Source organism: Delphinus delphis, chromosome X, assembly GCF_949987515.2.
Source record: "Delphinus delphis chromosome X, mDelDel1.2, whole genome shotgun sequence".
Classification (NCBI taxonomy): domain Eukaryota; kingdom Metazoa; phylum Chordata; class Mammalia; order Artiodactyla; family Delphinidae; genus Delphinus; species Delphinus delphis.
Window position 1 is genome coordinate 53341866 of NC_082704.1, and position 26752 is coordinate 53368617.

General features: G+C 34.6%; 1 protein-coding gene across 1 annotated transcript in view; it reads right to left on the reverse strand.

Annotated features, from left to right (window-relative positions):
• Positions 1-22373, reverse strand: part of KLHL4 (kelch like family member 4) — a 113378-nt gene extending 91005 nt beyond the window's left edge. The window contains exon 1 of the mRNA XM_060002629.1: positions 21831-22373. Coding sequence (XP_059858612.1) covers positions 21831-22252 — 422 coding nt within the window. The 5' untranslated portion in view covers positions 22253-22373. The remainder of the gene's footprint in view (positions 1-21830) is intronic.
• Positions 22374-26752: the final 4379 nt, after the last annotated feature.

A 26752-nucleotide genomic window follows, 5' to 3' on the forward strand; every position in this document is an offset into this window, starting at 1 on the left:
ATCTCTTCAAATATTTTCTCAGTCCCTTTCTTTTTCTCTTCTTCTTCTGGGACCCCTATAATTCAAATGTTGCTGCATTTAATGTTGTCCCAGAGGAGTCTGAGACTGTCCTCAATTATTTCCATTCTTTTTTCTTTATTCTGCTCTACAGTCATTATTTCCACTATTTTATCTTCCAGGTCACTTATCCATTCTTCTCCCTCAGTTATTCTGTTATTGATCCCTTCTAGAGAATTTTTTTATTTCATTTATTGTGTTGTTCATCACAGTTTGTTTGCTCTTTAGTTCTTTTAGTTCTTTGTTAAACGTTTCTTGTATTGTCTCTATTCTATTTCCAAGATTTTGGATCATCTTTACTGTCATTATTCTGAATTCTTCTTCAGGTAGACTGCCTATTTTCTCTTCATTTGTTAAGTCTCATTGATTTTGTCTTGCTCCTTCATCTGCTGTGTGTTTTTCTGTCTTCTCATTTCGCTTAACTTACTATGTTTGTGATCTCCTTTCGCAGGCTGCAGGTTCATAGTTCCCGTTGTTTTTGGTGTCTTCCCCCAGTGGCTGAGGTTGGTTCATTAGGTTGTGTAGGCTTCCTGGTGGAGGGGACTAGTGCCTGTGTTCTGTTGGATAAGGCTGGATCTTGTTTTTCTAGTGGGCAGTTCCAAGTCTGGTGGTGTGTTTTGGGGTGTCTGTGGCCTTATTATGATTTTATGCACCCTGTCTGCTAATGGATGGGGTTGTGCTCCTGTCTTGCTAGTTGTTTGGCATAGGGTGTCTTGCACTGTAGCTTGCTGGTCGTTGAGTGAAGCTTGGTCTTGGCATTGAAATGGAGATCTCTGGGAGACTTTCACCATTTTATATTACATGGAGACACAGCCCTGATGACTGAACTTGGCTCTCCCACCTCAGAGGCACAGCCCTTACACCTGGCTGGAGAACCAAGAGCCTTTCATCCACACAGCTCAGAATAAAAGGGAGAAAAATTAGAAAGAAAGAAAGAAGATAAAATAAAATATAATAAAATAAAGTAAAATAAAATAATGTTATTAAAATAAAAATAAGTATTAAGAAAAAAATGTTTTAAGTAATAAAAAACAAATACAAAAGATGGACAGACAGAATCCTAGGACAAAGAGTAAAAGCAAAGCTATACAGACAAAATCACACACAGAAGCCTACACATACACACAAAAAGAGAAAAAGGGGAAAGAAAATATATATCTTTGCTCTCAAAGTCCACCTCCTCAATTTGGGACAATTCATTGTCTATTCAGGTATTCCACAGATGCAGGGTACATCAAGTTGATTATGGAGATTTAATCCTTTTCTCTTGAGGCTTCTGGGAGAAATTTCCCTTTCTCTTCTTTGTTCGCACAGCTCCCGGAGTTCAGCTTTGGATTTGACGCCGCCTCTGCCTGTAGGTCACCTGAGGGCGTCTGTTCTTTGCTCAGAGAGGACAGGGTTAAAGGAGTGGCTGAATCGGGGGCTCTGGGTCACTCAGGACAGGGAGAGGGATGGGTACGGATTTGAGGCAAGCCTGCGGTGGCAGAGGCCGGCATGACGTTGCACCAGCCTGAGGGGCACTGTGTGTTCTCCCGGGGAAGTTGTCCCTGGATCACAGGACCCTGGCAGTGACAGGCTGCACAGGCTCCCGGGAGGGGAGGTGTGGATAGTGACCTGTGCTTGCACACAGGCTTCTTGGTGGCAGCAGCAGCAGCCTTAGCATCTCATGCCCATCTCTGGGGCTCGCGCCTGTCTCTGGAGGTCATTTAAGCAGTGCTCTTAATCCCCTCTCCTCGCGCACCAGGAAACAAAGAGGGAAGAAGAAGTCTCTTTTCTCTTCGGCAGCTCCAGACTTTTCCTGGACTCCATCCTGGCTAGCCGTGGCACACTAACCCCTTCAGGCTGTGTTCACACCGCCAACCCAAGTCCTCTCCCTGGGATCTAAGCTCAGAAGCCCTAGCCTCAGCTCCCAGCCCCTGCCTGTCCTGGTGAGTGAGCAAAGAAGCCTCTCGGGCTGGTGAGTGCTGGTTGGCACCGATCCTCTGTGCGGGAATCTCTCCACTTTGCCCTCTGCACCCCTGTGGCTGTGCTCTCCTCCGCAGCTCCAATGCTTCCACGCCTCCGCCACCCACAGTCTCAGCATGCAAAGGGGCTTCCTAGTGTGTGGAAACCTTTCCTCCTTCACAGCTCCCTCCCACTGGTGCAGATCCTGTCCCTATTCTTTTGTCTCTGTTTTTTCTTTTGCCCTACCCAGGTGTGGGGGAGTTTCTTGCCTTTTGCAAGGTCTGAGGTGTTCTGCCAGTGTTCAGTAGGTGTTCTGTAGGAGTTGTTCCACGTGTTGATGTAATTCTGATGTATCAGTGGGGAGGAAGGTGATCTCCACGTCTTACTCTTCTGCCATCTTCCGTAGGTTGATTTTTCATTTTGTTGATTGTTTTTCTTTTTGCTGTTTCCTGTACATTTTTAAATGTAAATAAAGGCTTTCTTTTAAACAAGTGACCACTACATTAACAGTAGTATTACATAAGATTTACATGGATCTTGAGTAAAAGCCCAGTTGATCTTACTCTGATGGTGTGATTATAAAAAATTCTGTTAGAAAAATCATACAAAAATGCATATTCATGTCTCTGTAATTTGGTTGTCAGTGCATTATAGGTAAATAACTTTGTCAAGATACCTAGGCACAATATCCGCATTTCAATACCAGCACCATGTTAAGTGTTTCTTAATACAGGCTTCTAATTTTCAAAATGTAGTGGTCATTTCTAGAAGTTGTTCTTCTTGATTAAGTTTCTTTTCTGTCTTTTCGATTGTATTTCCAAATACATCCCTATCTCAGGTTTAAATTAAATTAAAATATTCTCTTATTTGCTAAAATGGATTTCTGGGATGATATTGTTTACAAGTAACATGTTCTAGTAATTTAAGCTGTGGGTGGAATATGATAAATTTAAGCATTCATTTTGATACATGATTGACTTATTTGGATTATGATAAAATTAACCTAACAACATATGGAAAACAGGATCAGAGACCTGCCAATAAATATGATCCTTATAAAACCAGTAGCAGAAAAGCCAGGACTATTTACAATGACTGCCTTGAAAAAGAGGAAGTAATCTCCCCCAGAATGTGGAAATTAGCAAGATGGATAAGGGCAGAATATTTCAAGCTTGAGGTATTTTCTAGTACTCCTCAAATTACACAGTGCCTACTTATGGGACTGCCATTAGGAGTCCAGAAGCAAGACTGAAAGATTATCGTCACTGGGCTCTTAAAAGCAAAATCTGGTCAACAACACTCCATTTAGGTATCTGGCTTTACCTTAACACGAACATTTTCCTAATGTAGAGAAATAACCTGCTTTTTATGAAACTACTAGTCACCTAATTATTGTCCAAAGGGATAAATATGTCACACACACACACCACACACAATGCATCAGTAGTTGACATACCGGGACTAAGGATATAGCTGTTGTTGTTTTTTAATACTAAGGGTACAGTTTTGTAAGGATTTTTTTTTTCTTATTTACTTCACAAAATACTAATGTTACCTATGGCTTATTGGATATGCTACTATTATAGCACATATTACATTTCATCTTACATTACAGTTATTGGTATACATATTTATGTTCTCTACTAGAATGTAAGCAACTGGAAAGTAGTTGTTTTATACCTCATTTTCTGTGTCAAGGTACTTGGATACATTATGCATTCTAAATGTCTATTGACATATGAATGAAGTAGTAGTGTAAAAAGAAGTTTTATTTTTATGTGACTTTTGTTTTCCAGACATGAGAGGAATTTACAGTAAATACACCTTCTTGAGTTTCATTTACCATTTTGTATCAGTGTAACAAACGTGCAGTCTGGATCATTTTAGCTTGTTTAATAGTAGTGAGAGCATCTTGACATACAAAACTGAATCTAAATAGAGTGTCAAATCAAAACACTGCTGAAAAAAGAGCAAGACTCAGTTAGTGGGAATGTCCAAGGCTTAAAGTATCTCTGCTAAGGCTGTCAACATGACAGAATTTTCATGGTTATCTGTTGTGGACAACATTCCCTTCATGTCTCACAAAGTGCTTCTTGAACAAGGGTTGACAAACTATAGCCCATGGTACCAAATCCAACCAGCCATCTGTTTTGTATGGTCTGTGAGCTAAAAATGGATTTTACATTTTCTTACTGGTTAACAGAATCAAAAGGATGCAAGAAAATTGTATACAATTCCAAATTCAATGTTCATAAATATGTTCTTATTGGAACACTGTTGCACTCATTCATTAACATATTTTCTAAGGCTGCTTTTGAGCTAAAGTCAGAGTTAAGTGGTAGCAACAGAGACTGGATGGCCTGCAAAATCCAAAATATTTACCTTGTTTCTTTACAGAGAGTTTGCCTACCCTTGTAAAACATTCATTGCTTTCATGTCCCACAATGCGTTTCTAGAATATCAACAGACATAAAAGTTTTTATTATCTTATATTTTTAGTTTGATTTTACCACAATCCAAATAATACAATGATGCATTAAAGTGGATCTTTAAATTTCTTTAATTCCATCCACTGCTTGGATTACTAGATAATGTTACCTGCTAAACATTACCATTCCAGATATCCACTTTAGTGAATGCAAGAAGGTTGTTTGTAATTGACTAGATTATATGTGGAAATCTCCTCAAATGAGAAATTAAATGAAAGAATTGGTAAAATAGCAATGACTTTTTATACCTATTATAAAATAATTAAGTGAATGATTAAGCAATGGCTAAATAATTAGGAGGCAGTTTCTATCACCTATAAGAAACTATAGTATGCTTAACAATTAGCATTATCACATAAGATGAATGAGGCATGATGAAACTTGTTCAAAATGTAAAATGATAATGTTAACATTAATTGAATACTTACATGTAAGACACTGTTTAATGACTTTATATTTATTGCCTCAATTAATCTTCCACACAACCATATGAAATAGGTGCATATACTTTCCTCATTTTAAACACAAAGAGAAACTGAGAGGTTAAATAATTCACTTGAGGTCATAACACAAAAAAGTTGCAGAACTAGCCTTTGAATTTTGATACTTTAACTCCAGGGTGAATCTGATCATGCTTTTCTATATAGGATGTGGAAGGAAAATGTCCCTGGACACAAGCACACTTGGGTTGGTTATGGAGCCATACTTTTTTTTTTGCATAAAACAATGAGCATTGTAGGTTTGTTAACATGAGTTGAAGATAAATTCCATTGCTCATAACAATTAACTTTTTCTTCACCGTATTAGCCATTTTGTTAGCGTGCTTTTTCATTTCCATTGGTTTTACAAAATAAGTGATGCCTGATATTTTGAGCAAATCAAATACAAACTGTGGTAGACTATGAAAATAATGATTCTTCTAAGGAGAACAAACAATAAATACAAAGTCACACTTTGTCTGCTGTCCATAACAATTAACAATTATTCTCTATGTTTGCAACCAGCAGCATAGAGAATATCAAAAGACAGGAGGAAAACTCGTTTGCATTTGGCACAGCAGCGAGAGAGTATTATTATGTACAAGCTCAGGTCTGACCTTTCAATGATGCCTGCTTAAAATTCATAGATATTGATTAAAGAAACTAATATTTTCAAATTTATATTGGTGCTTTTCAGTCACAGTTCACTTTGAAAATGAACTAGGTATATTTTTATAATCGCATATTATTTTGGATGTTTTGTAGAGAAATGGCAAATTATGAAAAAAAATCATAAACACAGGGCATTTAGTACTGCTGAATCCCAGAAAAAAAATCATTGAGTGTAAAAATCAGACACTTCAAGCAAAACATAAATTGCCATGAATATGATGTTTTAGCAGAAGGAATCAAGCTACTTTCCAGACAGGCAGGAGACATAAAGGGAACTGGAAATACTGGGGAGAAATTTATATTTAAATAAAAATTATGACAAAAAGTTTTAATTGAGAAAAAATAGTTTTATGTCCTCTTTATTACTTTCTATTAAATGCAGCAGATACTGGATAATGATAAGTCCTCAATAGAAGATTCCAGAGAAACCAGCATGAAAACAGTCTAAACCAAAAATGACTCAAAGTTTTAACACTTCTAAGAATATATGAACATATATATATATATATATATATATATATACTGTATATTATACTGCATATATGATATGCAGATTATAACCTACATATTCTTGGTCCTTTTTGAATTATCTAATCTCATTAAAATGGCAACTTCTTGTATCTACTGTGCAGTACTCTCTTCTCAAATGTTAATGCATATTTTAGCCATAATTATTTATAAAATAGGGAAGTAAAATGAACATCTCATGTGATTTGTTTTATTTTAGTACTTAAAGAGTCTATGCTCTTTAATGAAACCTGAGAAAGTCAAAGGTTTGGGCAACAATGTCCAGCAAGAGAAGCAGCTCAAATACAAGATTAGGTGCAGCTTTGGGATCCGTAGTGTTATCTCTCTTCTTCCAAGTTTTCTCACATAACTCCTTGTAATTTAAGTAGAGAAAGACAAACGAATGGGGATGAAGGATGTAGAGCTAGGTGAAGCTCATACTCAAAACCGCATGAGTGATATACTGTGGCAGAATTTAAGGCTTTCCCTTCTATTTCACCCTGAGACTCTGGAAAGTGTCCACAAAATAAACATCTAAATAAATAAAATAAAATGAGTTCAGATTATTAATTCCCAAGGTGATCAGTATGAGTAGAATTTACTAAGTAGAATTTTCTAAAAATCATTTTATCTTTTAGCTAGATGTTCTAACTATAGTAATAGTCCTCTAAAAGTTTAATTGCCACTTTTTTTCAATGGCAATTCTGTCACTTTAACTTATGTTTTTGCTCTGCTAATTAAATTACCATACCTAGCAAACTTTAGTGAGATATAGTAGTTTCCAGAAATAAGTATCAATAATACTCATGGTTCATACCCAGTTATGTAGGCATGATATTTTGGCATGGTTGGTTCCTGATACAACCCTGACATAATCAGCCAGAACATGTTTGAGGCTCAAATTAGAATCGCCTAATTCATGTTGAATTCTGTAGCACTCTGTAATCCCTTCTTAGAATACCTGAATTAATTTTAAAAACCAAATAATTATAAAAGTTCCCCATGTCCCCCCTTTTCTGGCCATGTGCTCTTAGTTTCCATTAAATGAGAAGAATGAACTTATAGCTATTGACAAAAATAATTAAATAGATATTGAACAATTTTTTTAAAATACTTGAGTAAAATCTGAAGGTCATGTATGATATTTAAGCTAGTTAAGATTTATTTAAGCATTTCATGAGTAAAACAAATCATATTTATTTAATTGTACCTTGAGAAGAGGGCATGGTTTTTGAAAGTTTGACCTTTTCTAGGAAGTGTGTGTGTGTGTGTGTATGTGTGTGTATGAGAAAGAGAGAGAAAAGAGAGAGAGAGAGAGAGAGAGAGATTGTATGTGTGTGTGTGTGTGTGTGTGTGTGTGTGTGTGTGTGTGTGTGTGTAGGCTGGATACTATTTTGGGACCTCTGAGATGAAAGTCACAGAGTCATTCCAGAATTTCCATTTAAAGTTGAAAAACTAGAAAACTATGTAAAATATAAAAAAATAAAATCATTGGAGAACATATTATTTAGAATTCAAATTAATATTATAAACAAAAATTATCTTATCTTTTATTACATCTTCTTGATGTACTCAAAGAGATGTGTTTTTGAAGGACAACTTGTACCAAGTCAATGATCTCTTGGTTCCAACATATCAACTAAAGCAAAAAAGCTGGGAAAATGTCTTGAAATCTTTAGTTTATTCTTTTACACACATATTCACTTGGTTATTTTTCAGCAGTGTAGGTATGACCTTGACCTTAATGGCTCTCTTAGTGATCTGAACACTTATTATAAATTCAAGAGCCATTCTTCTTTCTGGGGGGATGGAGGTAGGGAGGAGAAGAGATATTATTGTACTAGATATAATGAGTTTTATTTATTTTGATTGCACACAAAGGTCAAAGCAAGCCTTCTGGGAAATAACACTGTAACAGTGGTAGCATAGATGAGTGATTAAGATGTTTCTCAACATAAATATAATTTACAAATCAAAAAATTAAATAACAGGCTTGAATTCAATAAATAGAGTATGTTCTGATGTCACAGTGTATACCATTCTCACTACTATTAATAAACCATTTCATGTATCCTGTGATTTAAAGCCTTCAGTGTACTTCACTAATGGTACTGCATACATCAGTAAAAAATAAGAAAAACCTTAACAATACTAAAGATGCAAATGGTTTAATCATTAAAAATGTTTAATAGTCCATTAGCTTATAAGTGCTTCTTAGGTACATTTTCAGAATTAAGCAATCATCATTCAACAAACAAAAGAAATTCTGTTTCTATTTACCTATAAATTAATATATGTGATTTAGTGTAAAATTAAAAAAAATACATATACATGTTCAAATTCTAACTTTTGCAAATAACTTTAAATTATATTTTAACAGTATGTGATGACCAAGCTATTTAAGAATGACTTAATCAGATATCCTCTACTGTTTTACTTTAATAGAACCTTAGAAAGACTATCAGTTTATTCATTCAAAATGAAAGACAATGAAACACTACTTATTAATTTTGCCAAATATATCCCCCACATATAAGCCTTTTCCACACTTTTTGGCAGATTGATATTTTAGCTAAACAATGACTAGAATTCTCATGCACCTGTAAAAATCTATGCTATGCTGGAAGGATAAAAGGAAATAATTTTATGCAAGGGGAAATAACTATTATTTAAACTTGACTGGAAGCAATAACAGATGTTTCATGAATTTTCATGTTTTTGCCAGTATTTTCTTCCCTTTTTTTTTTTTTTTTTTTTTTTTTTTTTTTTGCGGTACACGGGCCTCTCACTGTTGTGGCCTCTCCCGTTGCAGAGCACAGGCTCTGGACGCGCAGACTCAGTGGCCATGGCTCACAGGTCCAGCTGCTCCACGGCATGTGGGATCTTCCCGGACCGGGGCACGAACCCGTGTCCCCTGCATTGGCAGGCGGACTCTCAACCACTGCACCACCAGGGAAGCACCCTTTCTTCCCATTTTAATGGCAAAGAACTTTGAGTACCACCAGCAATTTTTATCCATTTATTTTTACAAGCCTCTTTCAACACAAAAGTAAAAAAAATTCTGTGATAGTCAGACCCTTACTAGATGTATAGCTGTCAACAGAAGACTAACTAAATTATCTACAGGGAAGAAAGGGGATTTTAAGACTTTTTGGGCTTGAAGAAGAAAAAGTTGCAGGATAACTTTAAAGGTTATCCTAAATGTTTTACATAGATATATTTATCACCAGTTTTATATTGCTGAGAGGAAAATAAGCAAATAGGGCCTAATTGTTTTAGTATATTTGTTGGTTAGCTTACAGAGAAACTGTCAGTGTTATTTGAATTATCTCCTCATCTTTGAATAAAGTTGCAACATTGATCTACTTAAGAATAACAGCATAAATATGATCTCATTCAGTTCTTGATTACCCATACTACTTATGGGCAGAAGCCAAAAGAGTAGATGATTCCTTGACCAGAGATAGTCATTGTGTTGTTCTTGAACTCCTGAGTGTATGGAGAAGCCCCTGTGTGGTGACAGACAATTTACAAAGCAAAACATCTATTCTCAAAATGACTGAATATTTTAGATATTTTCTGCAAACAGTAGAATGAATAAGATGATTTAACTATTTTTTATGGTAAAAAAGGTATATAAAATGTCCTAGTTTATGTCTTTGATGTGGCAGTTATCTGATGTGAAGTGTAAAAATTATTGCATGTAGTTATTTGTAAGAAATTCTGTAAACAGGCTAACATAGGCACTTTTAGACATCAGCTATAATGATGATTGCACACCCATAAATTTATCTAAAGGAAGTAGCTGAATATGCTATTAAGAGAAGAGCACGGTTAAAGTCCAGGATTTAGGAAATTTGGCTTATAGTTACAGTTTTGCCACTAATTAGCTATAGTTATTCTATGTTTTAACCTTTTCTCACACCTGTCTATTTCTTTAAAAGTCCTTTCTAACCAAAATCCTAAGATATTTATAAATGTGCAATTTTTATAAACTTCAGTCAAAAGAAACGGGATAAAAAATTCAGAGCATAAATTTCCTTTTTCTTCATATATATAGTAGTTATGAAAATAATTATAGTATATATACTTGCTTTGATCACATGTGGCAAGTTCAAATGTATGTACTTTTATTTCTTTAATATAGAAATAAAAATCATCTCAATCTTGATACACTAGCAAGATGTACACTAATTGCTATCAAACTTGCTTTATCCTTAAGCAAGACAAGTTATTTAGATCAGCCAGGGCTTCCCTGGTGGCACAGTGGTTGAGAGTCCGCCTGCCAATGCAGGGGACACGGGTTCGTGTCCCAGTCTGGGAAGATCTCACGTGCCGCGGAGTGGCTGGGCATGTGAGCCTTGGCCGCTGAGCCTGCGCGTCCGGAGCCTGTGCTCTGCAACGGGAGAGGCCACAACAGTGAGAGGCCCGCATGCCGCAAAAAAATAAATAAATAAAAAATAAGTATCTATAGTATATATAGCATTATATTAGTAATCGTTGTACAACCTTCAAAATACCTCACCTGAGAGTTGACGGACCACGATGATGGTAAAGTGTCATTGGTTATTTTGTTTCTGAGTTGAAAAATTAACAATAATGAACATTTTCCATGTGGTTGAAATTTGTTGCTATTCTTGGATTAAACTTTCTATGTTTGCATTTCAACACGTCTTGAGTCATTAACCCTACTTCCATCTTAATTATCCTGGGTAGCTTCTATATTAAACACTAGGAGAGCTGAACTGAGTTGCTACCTTGTAACTGCTTTTAAAACTTTTATTGCGAGGGTGTGCTTTTCCATTCCAACTGGAAACTCCATAAGGGTAAGATATATGTTTTTATTCCTTTGTCATCCTTTCACAGAACTTAATAAAGTTCATTACACATGGAAGAATGAAAGGCTAAATTAATGCTGCTGACTATTTTTAAAGCATTTTCTTGGTCAATATTTGAGAACTTAATGTAAATCATAGATTCAAGTGTATTTACTATTCTGTATATAAAGTACAATCAATTATTATGCTTTATAACCTATTATACTTTATATGAGACCTTGCTGTTTTATTTATTGCATGTTTACAAATATATCAAGTATTAGGATCCTGTAGGAATCCTGACAAATTAGGCTTGCAGGAGCTGACGAAGTGTTTTTTAAAGTTTGGTTCAGAAGTTTGTTAAAAATTCAGATTCCTAAATCTCACCTCAAAACTAATAAGTTAAATTCTCTGGTAGTGGATACTGAGTAACTACATTTTTAACAAGCTCCCCAGATTATTTTTGGGCACAGTGAAGTCCAAGATCCTATTTGCACTAACAAGAAAGAGAATTGCCCCAGGTATAGCTCATTAAACTAGCATCTCTGAAAATTATCTGCCTCCCACACTCCATTACAACCAACATAATACTGGAAGTCCTAGCCAGAGCATTTAAGAAGATAACTAAAAGTTATCCCAATCAGAAGGGAAGAAGAAAAATTATCTGTGTTTGCAGACAACATGCTCTTATATGTAGATAACCCTAAAGACTCCCCAAAAAAGCTGGTAGAACTAATCAACAAATTCAGTAAAGTTGCAGGATACAAAATAAACATTTAAAATCCTTTCTGTTTCTACACCAACAACGACCTACCTAAAAAGGAAATTAAGAAAACTATTCCATTTACAAAAGTGTCAAGAAGAATAAAACCCTTAGGAATAATGAAATTGAACCTTATGGCATATACAAAAATCAACTCACAATGGATTAAAGATTTTAATGAAAACCTGAAACCATAAAACTCCTAGCAGAAAACATGGGGAAAAAGCTTCAAGACATTGGTCTTGGCAATAATTTCTTGGATATAATACCAAAGCACAAGCAACAAAAATGAAAATAGACTAGTGGGAATACATCAAACTAAAAGTACATAAAATAGCAAAGGAAACAATCAATACTCAAAAGGAAAATAACAAAGGAAACAATCAATACTCAAAAGGCAACCTATGGAATGGAAGAAAATATTTATAAACCATCTATCTGATAAGGGTTAATATCTAAAATATGTAAGGGACTCACACAAGTCAATAGCAAAGAAACAAATAATCTGATTTAAAAATGGGCAAAGAAATAGACACTTCTTCAAAGAAGACATACAAATGGCCAACAGGTATATAAAAAGGTACTCAACATCACTAATCATCAGGGAAATACAAATCAAACCCACAGTGAGATATCATCTCAAATCTGTTAAAAATACTATTATAAACACAACAACAACAAAAAAACAAATGATAACAAGTGCTGGCGAGGATGTGGAGAAATCAGAACCTTTGTTATATGTTGATGGGAATGTAAAATGGTGCAGCTGCGAAGGAAATCAGTTTGGAACATCCCCAAAAACTTAAAAATAGAACTACCACAGGATTCAGCAATCACACTTCTTGATATATATCATTAAAAAAATTGAAATCAGTTTCTTGAGGAGATATTTTCACTGCCATGTTCATTGCATCATTAGTCACAGTATCCAAGACATGGAAACAGCCTAAGTTTCCATTAACAGATGGATGCATAAAGACAATGTGGTATATACATACAATAGAGTATTATTCGCCTTAGAGAAATCCTGCCTTATACGACAACATCGGTGAACCTGGAGGGCATCATGCTAAGTGAAATAAGCCAGTCACAGAAGGACAAAAGCTGTATTATTTCATTTATATAAAGTACATAAAATAATCCAACTCATAAAAACAGAGAGTAGAATGGTGGTTTCCGGTGACTGGGGGGGAGTGGGAAATGGAGAGTTGTTGTTGAATGGATGGAGTTTCAATTATACAACTTGAATAGGTTCTAGAGATCTGCTCTACAACTTTGTGTCTATACTCTATTGTGTACTTAAAATTTTGTTGAGAGGATAGAACTCAATTTAAGTATTCTTGCCACAATAAAACTAAAGCTAAAAAGATATTTTTGAAAATTAAAAATCACTTATTCAAATGTTTAGTGAACTGCTCAGAGTCCTGGAATACCATTCAACTAGACCTTGAAAAAAAAAAAAGCATCATACTTTTTAAAATCTAAACATCCTAAATGGATATTCCACATGTCAAGTCCTATATTTTCTATTTTTTCTCACCACATTTTTTCCCTTAAAGCATTATATATATTAACATGCTTTCTTTGCTACCATTCATTACTTTGTTTTTCCTGTGTAATGGAATGTTGGAGAATCTGAGGAAAGCAAGTGGAACTTCTCCCTAAAATTACTCACAGACACAAAATATTTTTCTTTTTTTCGGTACGCGGGCCTCTCACTGTTGTGGCCTCTTCCGTTGTGGAGCACAGGCTCCGGACGCGCAGGCTCAGCGGCCATGGCTCACGGGCCCAGCCGCTCCGCGGCATTTGGGATCTTCCCAGACCGGGGCATGAACCCATGTCCCCTGCATCGGCAGGTGGACTCTCAACCACTGCGCCACCAGGGAAGCCCGTAGACACAAAATATTTGAATAACTTCTTGGACGTTAAAAAACCCAGACCTCTAAGATAAAGTCCAGATAGTCCTTATCTGTCTTTTAAGATCTTCCATGATCTATGCCTGACCTTCCTTTTTTGCTTAACTTTGTACTATTCTCCAATGTATATCATTCACTTCAGCCAAACTGAAATCTGTCATTTGAGCACACCTTAAATTTCTATGTTTCAGTGCCTTTTTCAAGGTACTGTGTTTGTCCTCCTACCTAGAATTCATTCTTCCCCATATCTGTATCAAAACGCTATCCATCCTTAAAATTGGTCTCAAATCATGCTCCTCCATGAAACATTCTAAGATTGCTCTGGTCAGAAGAATTATTTCTTGTCTTTGAATGCCTAGCAGTTTCAATGACCAAGCAACTTAAACTGTTTTTGCAATACACTCTTTTTTTTATTGCCATAAACCTTCCAAGTAGATGCACTTTAGCTCCCCAACAGTATTTTAAGTCTCAAGTGGGAATCAACATCTATTATTTATCTTTCATCTTTAAAGTGCCTAAGAAAACATAATGCATACAATTGGAATTCAATAAACACTTGTTGCATGGCAGAAACAAATGAATATCAACATCTTATTTAAGCAATTGGCTTGTTGAATGTTACAACAGAATTCAGACTAAATTAAAGAGTTGCCTAAAGTGTTATGTGACAGTCTGTTGCAATTGTTTATTAGTATTGTTATAGACAATGCAATCAACATTAGCCAGAAAAGGACATCTAAATGCCACTGTGTTGAAGCAATCCAGTTATACAGGGAAAATGTGGACAAAAGACTTAACAGTTAGCTTCTATTGAGTGAGCTGAAAGTGAAATAACCAAGAACCCATCACATGTTAAAGACCTGCCAAAAACACTTGTAAGGTGTATAGTATGGCTCCTGAAGAAGCAATAGCAATACACAGTGTGTAAGAAGGGCAACAAGTTTACATTCTGTACAATAGCATTTAAAAGCATGAAAAGGACAAGCCACTTCGACTAACAGTAACAGGTTAAGAAAAGTTAACCAGGAGTAAAAAAGCATTCACTTCTGATAGTTTCAATAAACATAATTGCTAGTATTGCTCTCCTCCAGTGCAAATGCTAGTGATATGTAAGTATTATATCTATATATTGATTTGGGAAATAATTATTTTACAATGTTTTCAGAGTAAAAACATATGTTGAATAAAATTTCAGTAATACTTTTTCCATCCTAAAACATCAGATAATGAAAACTATTTGATTTTGATTTTCTCACTTTTAGTTACATTCTCTTAGATAGTTATTTTTAAGTCTATTTACAAAATCTTATTTCTCAACCACTGGGATACATATTGTCCATTCTCTTTAGTGAAATTGTAATCTTAATGGAATGGAATCACCATGAATAAAATATACTCAATGGCTGTATTTTTCATTTTAGCATGGAGTAATACAGATTTTTATATAAAGAAGCTTGTTTTATATGTGCCATTGTTTCCTCCTAAGAGATAAACCACAGACAGTAATATGAAGAAATAGAAAAAATGTGGCAGGCCATATTTTCATTTGAAAGCTCCAATAAATATATACCACTTCATTAGTAACCATGGTGTTCTGGAGTGATTAAATAAAAATGAGTTTATTTATACCCAACTATGACTTTATTAATTGCTATGCCCTTAAAAGTTGGTCCAAGCCAAATGATAGAATCAATATCATGGGGATAAGAATTGAAATTGCATGTAATGTTTAGTTGTTAACAGAACTTTAACTGATTTCCCTAAGATTGCCCTTAGGATAAAATCTTGTTGCTAATGTATAAGATTTTTGCATGGAGGAGATAACAGCCCACTAATTTTTTTTTTCAGCCCACTGATTTTGATTTGGTATCCTTCTATTCAGCTGCCAAAGAACAAAAATAAACAAAACTAACAAATAACAACATGTACTCAATTCTTAAAATTGGGTGGTCTTCCAGCATTGATTTACTAAATCTATTTACTAAGATAGTCTTTGCTAAAATATTGTACATTTTTAAAGAAAAATTGTGATAGTGTAATGATAGTATAGGGAGTTCCTATAAACCCCACATCCAATTTTCCCTATTATCAATATCTTACACTAGTCTGGCATATTTGTTACCATTAATTGACCAGTTTTGATACATCATTATTAATTAAAGTCCATTCTTTATTCAGATGTCCTCAGTTTTTACCTAAAGTCCTTTTTCTTTTCCATATCACATTTATTCATCATGTATTCTTAGGCACTTCTTGGTTGTGACAGTTTCTCAGATTTTCATTGTTTTTGATGACATTTACAGCTTGAAGATTAAACACCAAGCATTTTGAAAAATGTCCTCCTATTTGGATTTGTCTGATGTTTTTCTCATGATTAGATTGGGATGGGGACGATGGGTTTTATGGAGGTAGAAGACAGAAGTAAAGTGCCATTCTCATCACACCATACCAAGTATATATACTGTCAACACTGCTGAGCAGTTTTGATGTTAACCTTGATTACCTGGCTGAGAGTATTCTTCATGTTTCTCCACTGTAAATGTACTCTTCCCCCACCACGCTTCCATGCTATACTCACTCTCCGAAAAGAAGTCACTATGTGCAGCCCACACTTAAGGTACAGTGTTCAGCTCCACCTCCTTGAGGACAGAGTATGTACATAAATTATTTGGAATTCTTCTGCACCAGAGATTTGTTTTTTCTGTCTTATTTATTTAAACATTGATTTATATCAATACAGACTTAAATTTTTATTTTTTACTTAGGTTTATAATACTTTTTTTTGTTTGTTTGCTAATATTGTTCCAGCTTTGGCCATTAGGAGCTTTTTCAGTTGGCTTCTGTGTCCCTTTGACATACCCCCATGATTACTTTTTTGAGGACTTTCTACTTTATGGCACAAGATATTCCAGATTCATCTTGCAGAATACTGACTTATGTTTCTTTATTAAGGATCCAGTGTTCCCCAGTCCTCCACCTCAATTTTAGTTTTTCATCTCCTTCAAATATAAGAATTTCACACTGATATACATATACACATACACACATATACATGTATACATATGTGTGTATGTATGTGCATGTGTGTATATATATAGCATTGAAACTATTTTTACTTACAAGGTCATAGGAAAGAAATCAAAAAGATTAGTATTAAGGGGCAGATGTCTTACAAAAATCAGAAAGGAGATATACAAGTTTAAAAAATAAATTTTAATGTACTAAGTGATTGAATATTTAAGCAATGTGTAACAGGTCAATGCAATTAATATGCTGCTCCTGAAGTCACATATTAAGTAGTACCACATACTTTAAGTTCTTTATTTATATTTCCAAATGCAGAAGAAAAATGATTCTTGTCTTTCAAATACCAGAAATAACTATAGGTGCTTAATCATAATACTTAAAGAAACATGACCCTAACATATTGCCAGATGCCTAGATGGAAAGGAGTCCCAATTTTCTCAAATATTAATTATATTTTAATTAATGTTAGCTTAAATATATATGCAATACCACAATGTTAAGAATGAGTCGTGAGGACCATGGTACCTCACTCTCAGGAAAGAGGCTGTGAGTAGCAAGGATTTAAAATCAACCAACATAAGTTCATTAGGAATTAGGAATGTTAGGAATCATTGCACTAAGTTTAAATTATGTGTTAAAATATTCTAAATTTATTAAAGCAATTGAATAACTTATGTAGTTTTATATGGTACATTTTAACCCATCGACAAAAGGATTTAACCTTAAATTTTCTATAAACAACAATAAACCTGTAGTTAGCTCCTTATTCTTTCCTTTGAAGTAACAGTTTCTACTGAATAATGCAGTGTGAAATTAAGTAACACAGGCCTAGTTCTGAACTTTAGAAGGCCACATTATTTTTGCCTTGTAAGAAGATAAGCAAAAACCACAACAGATATCCAACAAAATAATACCCAGAGAAAGATGTGAATGTTACCTTTACATTCAAAAATTTTCCTTGGGAACATGAGAAAATATATGTAAAATATTTAGTGCCTGGAACATGGTAAAGGTTTACAAAAGGTACTTATTATTTTTAATGTTGTATTATTACTGTTACTTTTCCAAAATCATCTGCTACCACTTTCCAAAATCATCTGCTACCACTCTCCCCTTTAAAAACCCTACTCCAGCTGCACTAGCCTCCTTGTGTTTAAACATATCAAGCACACTCCCATCTCAGGGCTCTTGAAATTGCTGTTCTGTCTTCCTGGAAAGTGCTCCCTGTAAATAACCAGGTACCTTACTTCCTACTTTATGAGAAAAGATATTACAATAAACTTCATTATTTAAGATTTCTCTTATGCATAAATATTTCCCAAGCATATTCCATATCACAGATGGATCTGTGTTGAGGATGAAGACGCACAATACATTTGGCCTTATCTGAATTGTTTTGTTAAGAAAGCAAATACACCATCATGTGTCCATTTTCACAAAGGACACAGGGGCCACTGTACATGAGGCATATGGTCTGCTGGCTGCATAGCCAGAACCTCAGAGGACAAAATGACACCATGGTTAACAGGATGGCTGGAAAGTCTCCTCTGTGACCATGGAATATGCATGTGATCTTAAAGTCACTATAGTAACAACAAGTCTGGACATATTTTTGAATTCACCAGTTAAGGGTGTTTGGAACATTAATCAATGGACTGTGTGGGGACATGTGGCATTGATGTAAACAGAAAAAATATGGATGGTGGTTAGGGGCTCCCCTGTAGCACAGCAGCAGTAACCTCTCATTTGTTTGAATTTTTGAGTCAGACACCCTCATGGCTGTCTCTTCATTTAGATGGCTTCACTTCATTTAGATCTCTGCTCAAATGTTACCTCATCAGAAAGGCCTTCCCTATATGAAGGAGTATCCCTTCTTCACTCTATTCCCTCTAATTATTTTTTCTTCATAGTACTTACAACCATTTAAGTACTACATTTTGGTTTATTTTTATTATCTCTCTCTCCCCATTAGAATGTATACTCTATGAAAACAGGTTCTCTGTTTTGATCCTGTTTTATCCCCAGTGCCTAGAAGTGTGCCTGACACCCAATGGTGCTCAATATTTGTGGAATGAATTATTAATTAATTCTAGGTCTTATTCATCCAATCCCCCCTTCTTCGGGATATCAAAGTATATAGTGCCAGCTGCTCTTTTTTTTTTTTTCTAGGCAAGCTCACTTGAAAACTGAAAAGGTCTCAAATGGAGGGAATTTGGAGTCTTGTCTAACACTGCAATACTGGAAAAGATATACAAAATCATATATCATACAATTAGTAATTTATGCAAAAACCAAAAGCCCCAACAGGTAGTATGAGGGTATTATCCCCATTCCTGCTAATTCCTTAAAACTAAACACCCCTGTGAATCTCCAGCTTTGCACTGGGGCATGTTGTTCTGGGCCCATACACATATCATCAGCATTTTATTTAATGTTCTCAAGCGCAATGAGGAGATAACCGCATTTGTCTTGGCAAATGCAGTTTACCACTTTATACACCTGGGTACTTAGGCATCATCTCTTTATGAGCAGTTAAAATATATATTATATATATATATATACATATATATATAATCTTATAACTAAATATTCTGTAATATAAAGGCATAATCATAATACACTTAAAATATTCTGATTTTTGGAATTCTAGGGATGAAATAAAGAAAATAAAGGACATTGAGCAAGGTCATTATGGGGAAGCAAAGATGCAGAGTTCGTAGATAACTAGGACAAAAAGAAAATGATAATTGAGCCCAGGCATACTGATATGTGCATACTCACGGTGTGGGATCGTGATACAGAGTTGCTCATAAATGAAGTACATACTATACTTCAATTACATAGGAATGTATTGAGGTTTTTAAATTCCACAAAAACATATTAATATAACTTAATACCTTGGCTTTACTATCTGTTTTAGTAGTAATGGTAGTTTATTCAACTATATTACATGTTAGTAATTTAGTCCATTCTCTATTAATCCCCTGCAATATTTGTAGGAAGCAGGATGGCTTAAAGACCTTTATTTTGCCCCAAGTGTTAGAGCCCATCTTGTGTTCTCCACACTGACTGCCATTTTTGTTTGTTTGTTTGTTTTTTAACCACAAGACTTCTATTGAGGGGATAACAGGTTGCTGCCAACTTCGCAGGATTTTTTTCTCCTGCTTCTCAATTTTGTTGAAAAAGAGAGGCATTAGGAAAATGGGGCATAAAAGAGTTCCTTATCAAACTCTCTTTACCCAAGATGAAACAATTCAGAATGGGTAATGATAGATTAATAAACCATCATATTTCAATTAATAAGGTCCTCAATTTACCCCTTCTCTTCTGCTTAAAATATCCTTGGCACATCTATAAAACCACTTCCTGTATTTATTTTAAGAAAATATTAACTTTCCACTGTAACCATATGATATTTAAGAGAAAATTTTTTAGAACATGAACACTATCAAGAATAAAATAAAAAGAAAAATATATTAAAAAATATTACTTGGTGACAATTTATATTCGACATTTTATCTGGCATTTTCATTTAGCAACTAATTTATTGTAAATATATTCTCATGCTGGAAAATCAGTTTAGGGATCCTCAAAGAATTTTGTCAGGAAGTCACAGTGGATAATTTAAATTATTCTACAACAGAGTCAAATGTGCTTAATATTAACTTCCAAATTCAGCAGTTTTTAAAATTGTTGTCCATGGTGAGGGGAAATAATTTGAAAACCTGCTGAATCTAAAGCATAGATTATATATTACTTTGAAATCCAAGTATTTGTACTAAATACAACCTGCAATCCCAAAAGTTATACAGTATTTTCTGGAGTAATCACAAAAATATTTAGGAAAATTCTTACATACACATTTTATTTCTTAAGACATCTGTATCACAATCTATTATTATACTTAAATTCATTTCAAAACATCATTTCATTATTTACATTTCATACAGAAAGACTGAGTTCGTATAAAGGTATCATTTTGCACAGTTGCTTTGTCTTTTGCCATAATGTTGTTATGCTGTTTTTTCTATTGATTATGTTTTAAAATTATGGAAGCAAGGAACTGTCAGGTAGATATATTGCAAAAACATATCTAGAAGCAAATTTGCCAGTCCTTCTCCTCTAAACTTATGTAGAGACACAGTATACCAAATACCCAGATTTCTAAATAAGTTAGCATACCTTCATGTTGAACTGCTATAAAATTTAAGACATTTCAAAAATACCTTTTTCTGTAGCTCATTTACACTTTAATTACATTACCAAAATTAATTGTGTTAATTGTGTCTACAACATGTTGGGGAAATAAAATCTGATAATGAAACAAGAAAAAAAAAAGTAAAGATCTACTAGATTAAGTTATGTTAGACAATATTAGAGGAGGGAACATAATTTCCTTCCACTCAAATAATTCTGGTGGACAGAAAAATAAAGTCAAATATTTTATGAGCTATACTTAAACTATACTTTATTATCACTTCTTATGCAATTTTAATATTCTGAAACACCTGACATGTTCCATTTCCTACTTTAAGATCTCACTGCTGTAAGCAACATTTCATTACTTGCTTTATGCAAAATATTTTCATAATTGCAAGCTAGCTATGAAACTAACACAACTTGAAAGAAATCTCAAATGCCAAAGGAAACTGTTCTGTACTCTCACATAAAGATAACATTTATCAAGCGTCAGTATAGCAACCACGTACTAAGGAATAGATAAGGATGTGCTGAGCAGTCAGAGCTTTTATTTTGTCAGAGTTGGCCTGACAAAGTCAGAAAGAGTTCTATATAATTCATCACACTTGTACAAAAAATCATAACTATTTGAACATTCAAGCCATAGAGGATATATACAGAAAATTAGCAATTATAATAAACATCTCTTAGAACTGAAACAGTATTCTTAATGGAATTGGAATGGAATAGGAAAAGTAAACTCACAACTGTAAAGCATATATCCCATTAATTATCAAAATGAATGTATTATTACTATTTTCCTTTATAGACTTAGAGGAGGGGGTTACTTGGAGACCCTGATTGGCTGCATACAAATTCAGAGATTATTATAACACTTTTATTTAAACATTAAATGAGAGTTTTAGAGGATAAGTTAACCTAAGCTATGACTTTGTTGTTATGTTTTCGAAAACTCCTACCTTGCTGTTGAATCTTCTGTATTGTCATCAGCCATCATCTCCAAATCTTGTGAGTGTTTCTCACAAGCTTCTTTGAACAAATTCTCCTCTGGAACTGCTTTAGGAGTATCTTCATTTGCTCGAAGATGTTCTATCAGGTTTTGTGGGTGCCAATTCTGAAGGGCTCTTTGATGGGAAGGGGCCGATCCTGGCACTGGTGTCAGTATGTTGTGGTGGACAGGACTATTGCTTTTCTTCAGTCCATTTCTGTCCCGAGAGTGGTTCTTCAACCTGCCCTGAACCGGGGTCCCTCTATGCTCATATCCTTCCTGCTGAAGGCAGTTTCCAGTGTTGGGCGAACCTTGAGAAGGATGACTAAACCACCTCCAGCGTAGTCTTAAGATCTGTTTCACATCAAACTCTTTCTTGCCAGACACTGACATCGTTGCAGGAGGAAAGACAAAAGCCTTCTCTCACAGAAAGGAAACAGCCTTTGTTATCTCTTGTTTCTCTGCCTCTTCTGTAGGACTAACAAAAGCATAAGTGCCGAGAGCAGTCTTTCTTGCTCTCCCCTCCCCCGCTGTCTGTGGTATACTGTGAATACTTCTAGCTTTCCAGCTGAAGCAGAAAGCTGCAGCTAACAGTGTAGGTGGGAACCCATACAGACAGGATGATGAGGTCAGACCTTAAACAAGTAAATCAGCTTAGCACAGGAAAGCAGCTACCACAACACACTCCAGCTGCTAGATTTGCACACTCCCAGCCCTCCTGCCTGGACTTGCAAATATCTAACCCAGCTCCTTCCTAACTGAAGTACAGTAGCTTCAGCCTTTAAATCCAAGCAAGTGAGCAAAAGCAAAGTGTTTAAATTCACTTCCTTCTAGATCCCACTCACCCCATCCCCTGCCAGATTTCATTTCCTGGCAACCCACTTTTAAAATGTGCCACTTTGTCCTAGGAGAATTTGTAACAGGGAATTCATTATGATCTATTTTGGGGTTCTTATGGAAAATTTGATGGTGGTTCATTAAGGGAAAACATCTTGTCATCTGTCCCCTCATGCACGTTTGTAGTTATTTTCATAAAATAACTGAAAATATGAGTGTCTTTATAGAAATATTTGCTTGAAAACTTGAACAATTCCAGAAACATAAGAAACTGTTGCTTACCCATGACTAAAAACACACACTCCACTAGGGAATGTAGTAACAGTATTTTAAGTCTACAGCTGAAGGAAGAGAGCAGTGTTTTTCTAAGCTCATTAGGTTAGAAGACATGTCTTCTCTCAGGAACCAAAACTTGAAAACGAATACTTCATCCTGGCTCCATGCCAGTATAAACACTTCCTTATCATGCTCTTTACTTTCACAGGCAGTGTTAAAGGTCTATTTTCTTTGTTCAAAAGTCCGTATGAGAGGATGCAAAAGCATGTTTTGAAGTAACTCCAAATTGTCACATAACTCAGCAATAACTGTGCACAAAGTACTTTGAGGTATGAATCAGAATCACTACTGTGTACAGGGATAAATGTTTCTATAACAGTATTGTATCAGGAATGTATTCACCAATGCCATTTTGAAATTTAGTTTGAACTTTATAACTTCCATGTCATGCATACATGTGACAAGGGGGAATTGTACCATTGGATCCTTAGAAAGAATATTGAAATTGTAAGGCTTTGATTTTAGTTCTGGCTTTACAGTCAATGAGCTGTATGATCTTGGACAAGTCATTTTACTTCTTTACATCAGTTATGAAGAACTGATATGGAGGCTGAACAAATTTCCAAGTTTATACTTGCAATGGATTTTAAAAAATTTGGAAATAGAGAATAAAATGAATATCTTTTTGTAAGTTTTGGTAGATATTTTACCTGCAATTATCTATAAATCTAATTATACCTTTTCCTTTCCCCTCTTGTTTTTGTAGGTGTAATGGGAAATTTATGTGTCAACTTAAATGGCCTACAGGGTACCCAGATATTTAGTCAAACATTGTTTTGGGTGTTTCTGTGAAGGTGTTTTTGGATGAGCTTAACATTTAAATCAACAGACTAATAGATTGTCTTCCCTAGTGTGGGTGGGCCTCTTCTAATCAGTTGAAAGCCTGAATAAGCAGAATACTGACACTCTAAGAGGAAATTTCTCCTGCCTGACAGCCATCAAGCTGGGACCTCATTTTTTTTGTTTTGTTTTCCTGACTTCAGGCTCAGACTGAAATATTGACTCTTCTTGGATCTCAAGCCTGCTGGCCTTTGGATTAAAACTATACCATCAGCCCTCCTGGGTCTCCAACTTGCTGACTACAGATCTTGGGACTTGTCAGCCTCCATAATTATGTGAGCCAATTCCTTATAATAAATCAATTTCTGTCTATCTACCTATCTACATCTCTATCTATCAATATTTTTCTAATACTAAGCAATTAGTAAATACACACTGATAGATATATACTTGATTTTTATACCAATTATAAGCAGGTTACTCTCATCTTCAATTTTCCAAACTATTTTCCAATAAGCTCCTTAAGCCTCAGTGTTTGCATGTATCATCCTTCCACCTTGGTGAATGTGCTGTCTGCTGCTATTACTTAGCATATATATAATTGAAGAGAATCTCAAATAGTTCTTTTGAGGAGCCCCAGACACAGTGAGTCCTGACAACTAAACATGAATTACCTTTCTGTTACCTGGGTAGATAACATTCCAAGTAAATGCCTAGTCAAGATTTGTATTTTAGGCCTTTGTATTCCCCACTGTGCCTAAAACACGGTGTTGGACATAGAGTAAGCGAACTGTAAATACCAGGCAGAATGAATAAAATATTATAATAGAAGTGTAAATAGTATGTGGTAGGCACAAGAAGAATTACTGATTTGGCCACCTAAGTAGCTCTAAATAATACCTTATTGGATACTAAGAATCTGCAACCTTATTTTCCTAATATGTTCCCTGAGCTTGTTAATGATTCAGATATAATTGTATATTTCCCTGTGTACCTTTTATAAGATGAATAGTAACTAATACCTGTCAAAATCTAAACACTGATAGTACAGTACTCTATATGATTCTATTGAGAATGTGCTTTATTAAAGTACACAGATTATGGCCATTTTCTTAGATCTTGCACACAGAATTGTAGAATGACTAAGAAAGTATTGTCTAGAAAATAAAGAGAATAATATTTTATGAAGCATGAGGGTTCCTTTTAAGTTTCTTATTATAAAGGAAAGATTTAAGCATACTAAAGCAAAAATAAAGATGTCTGTGAGGATAGGAACCATATTTTATGAATCATCTCCTACCCATTGCTTTACTATCTACTTGGTATCTAATAACTATTTAATATAGGTAGAATTAATGAATGAAAAATTCTAAATGATTTTATTATCACAGAACTTACTATCTCAATAAGTGCTGGAATTTTAAAATGAAAATGCCAAAATGGTTATGGGCTAAAATACCCTTCTAAATAATTAATAATTATACAAGTAGGGGGACAAGCCTGCAAACCAATTGAAGTCTCCCAGCAACTTAGCAGCCATACACTCTCTTGATGTTGCATTCTGAGTAAAATCCTGGCCAGTAAATTAAATTAGTCAGCTGCTGGGACACTTCAGAAGTTAATATTATTCAAATGTACTTAGGAATACTTAGTTTTATTTCTTTCCCATAATTATATGTTTATACAACTTAAAGAAAAATAACATGGTTATAGATTTCTGTGTAGCAAAGGCTGTACATAACAACTTATCACGGTCCTGATGTGGAACTATTCACTTGGCACAAACCACAACAGGTAGTGCTATGGTGAAAAGAAAAGCAATATCAGATTTAGAAAGCTTGGATGCTAAACACATGGGTCTTAACCAATCCTGTCTTAAGTTACTGCACCCCAAATCACTACAAAATGTTGAAGGAGGCTAAAAAACATTAACATTGACTCATAGTCCCTGTCAGTTTCCTGACCCTGCAAAAGGAGACCAAAGAATTGAATGATACTACCATGACAAAACTTCCTCAATTTATATCTACTTATTTAGGTGAACTAACTTTTTTCAGTGCTCATATCTGTAAAACCAAACAAATAAACAAAAATAACTTTTGCTCATACCTGTCTCATTCCAACAAAAAGTAATATCCATTGTTGTTACTTGAACTTAGCACAAAAGCAAGGTCATTTGTCCTTACTAACAGTACATTCCCAGTAAAATTTTAATGTGTTTAATATCTTTTATAAATATAAAATGCACCTATGTTGTTTTGTTTAATTATTAGACTAATAGTTATAATGCTCCTTAAAGGAAAAAATTATACTTAGAGTCAAAGGAAATTAAAAGAAAAAAATCAATTTATGTATATATTTTTGTTGTAGGAATTATAAGGTAATCAATAAAATACTTTTTGACAAAATATATTATGTTAGAAAATGATTATTTTAGGAAAGTGGGATGAAAATATAGGTTCAAGGAGAAAGTGAACCATTTAAAATTTTTGCTTCTAAAGAAAGTTTTTCCATGTATTATTAAATTAATGATAGAGGTATCAAATCACCACAGTATTTACTACATTCCGTTGGATATATTTGAACGAGTGATTTAAAAGATTTATTTTGAAATATCAATATTTTCAAATATGCTGGAAATTACACTCCTTGCAGCTATTTAAATGTATGATACAATATTTTAAATGTGAGCTTTGTAATGTATCAGGCTGTACAATGTTTTTCAAACTTTTTGTAGGGGTTATGTGGAACAAAAATGTTTGAAGACAACATTTTGCTAAATGCTAACATTTGCTCAAGGCTAACTCAAATTTTGAAGATCATAACTTGATTTTAATCCCCTTTTTGTTCCATTTCATAGGCAAGTTAATTAGGGATGTTCTACAGTAGCTTTCTACAAATGCTCCCCATTTATCCCTCACTTAGTTCCCTTGAAATTTG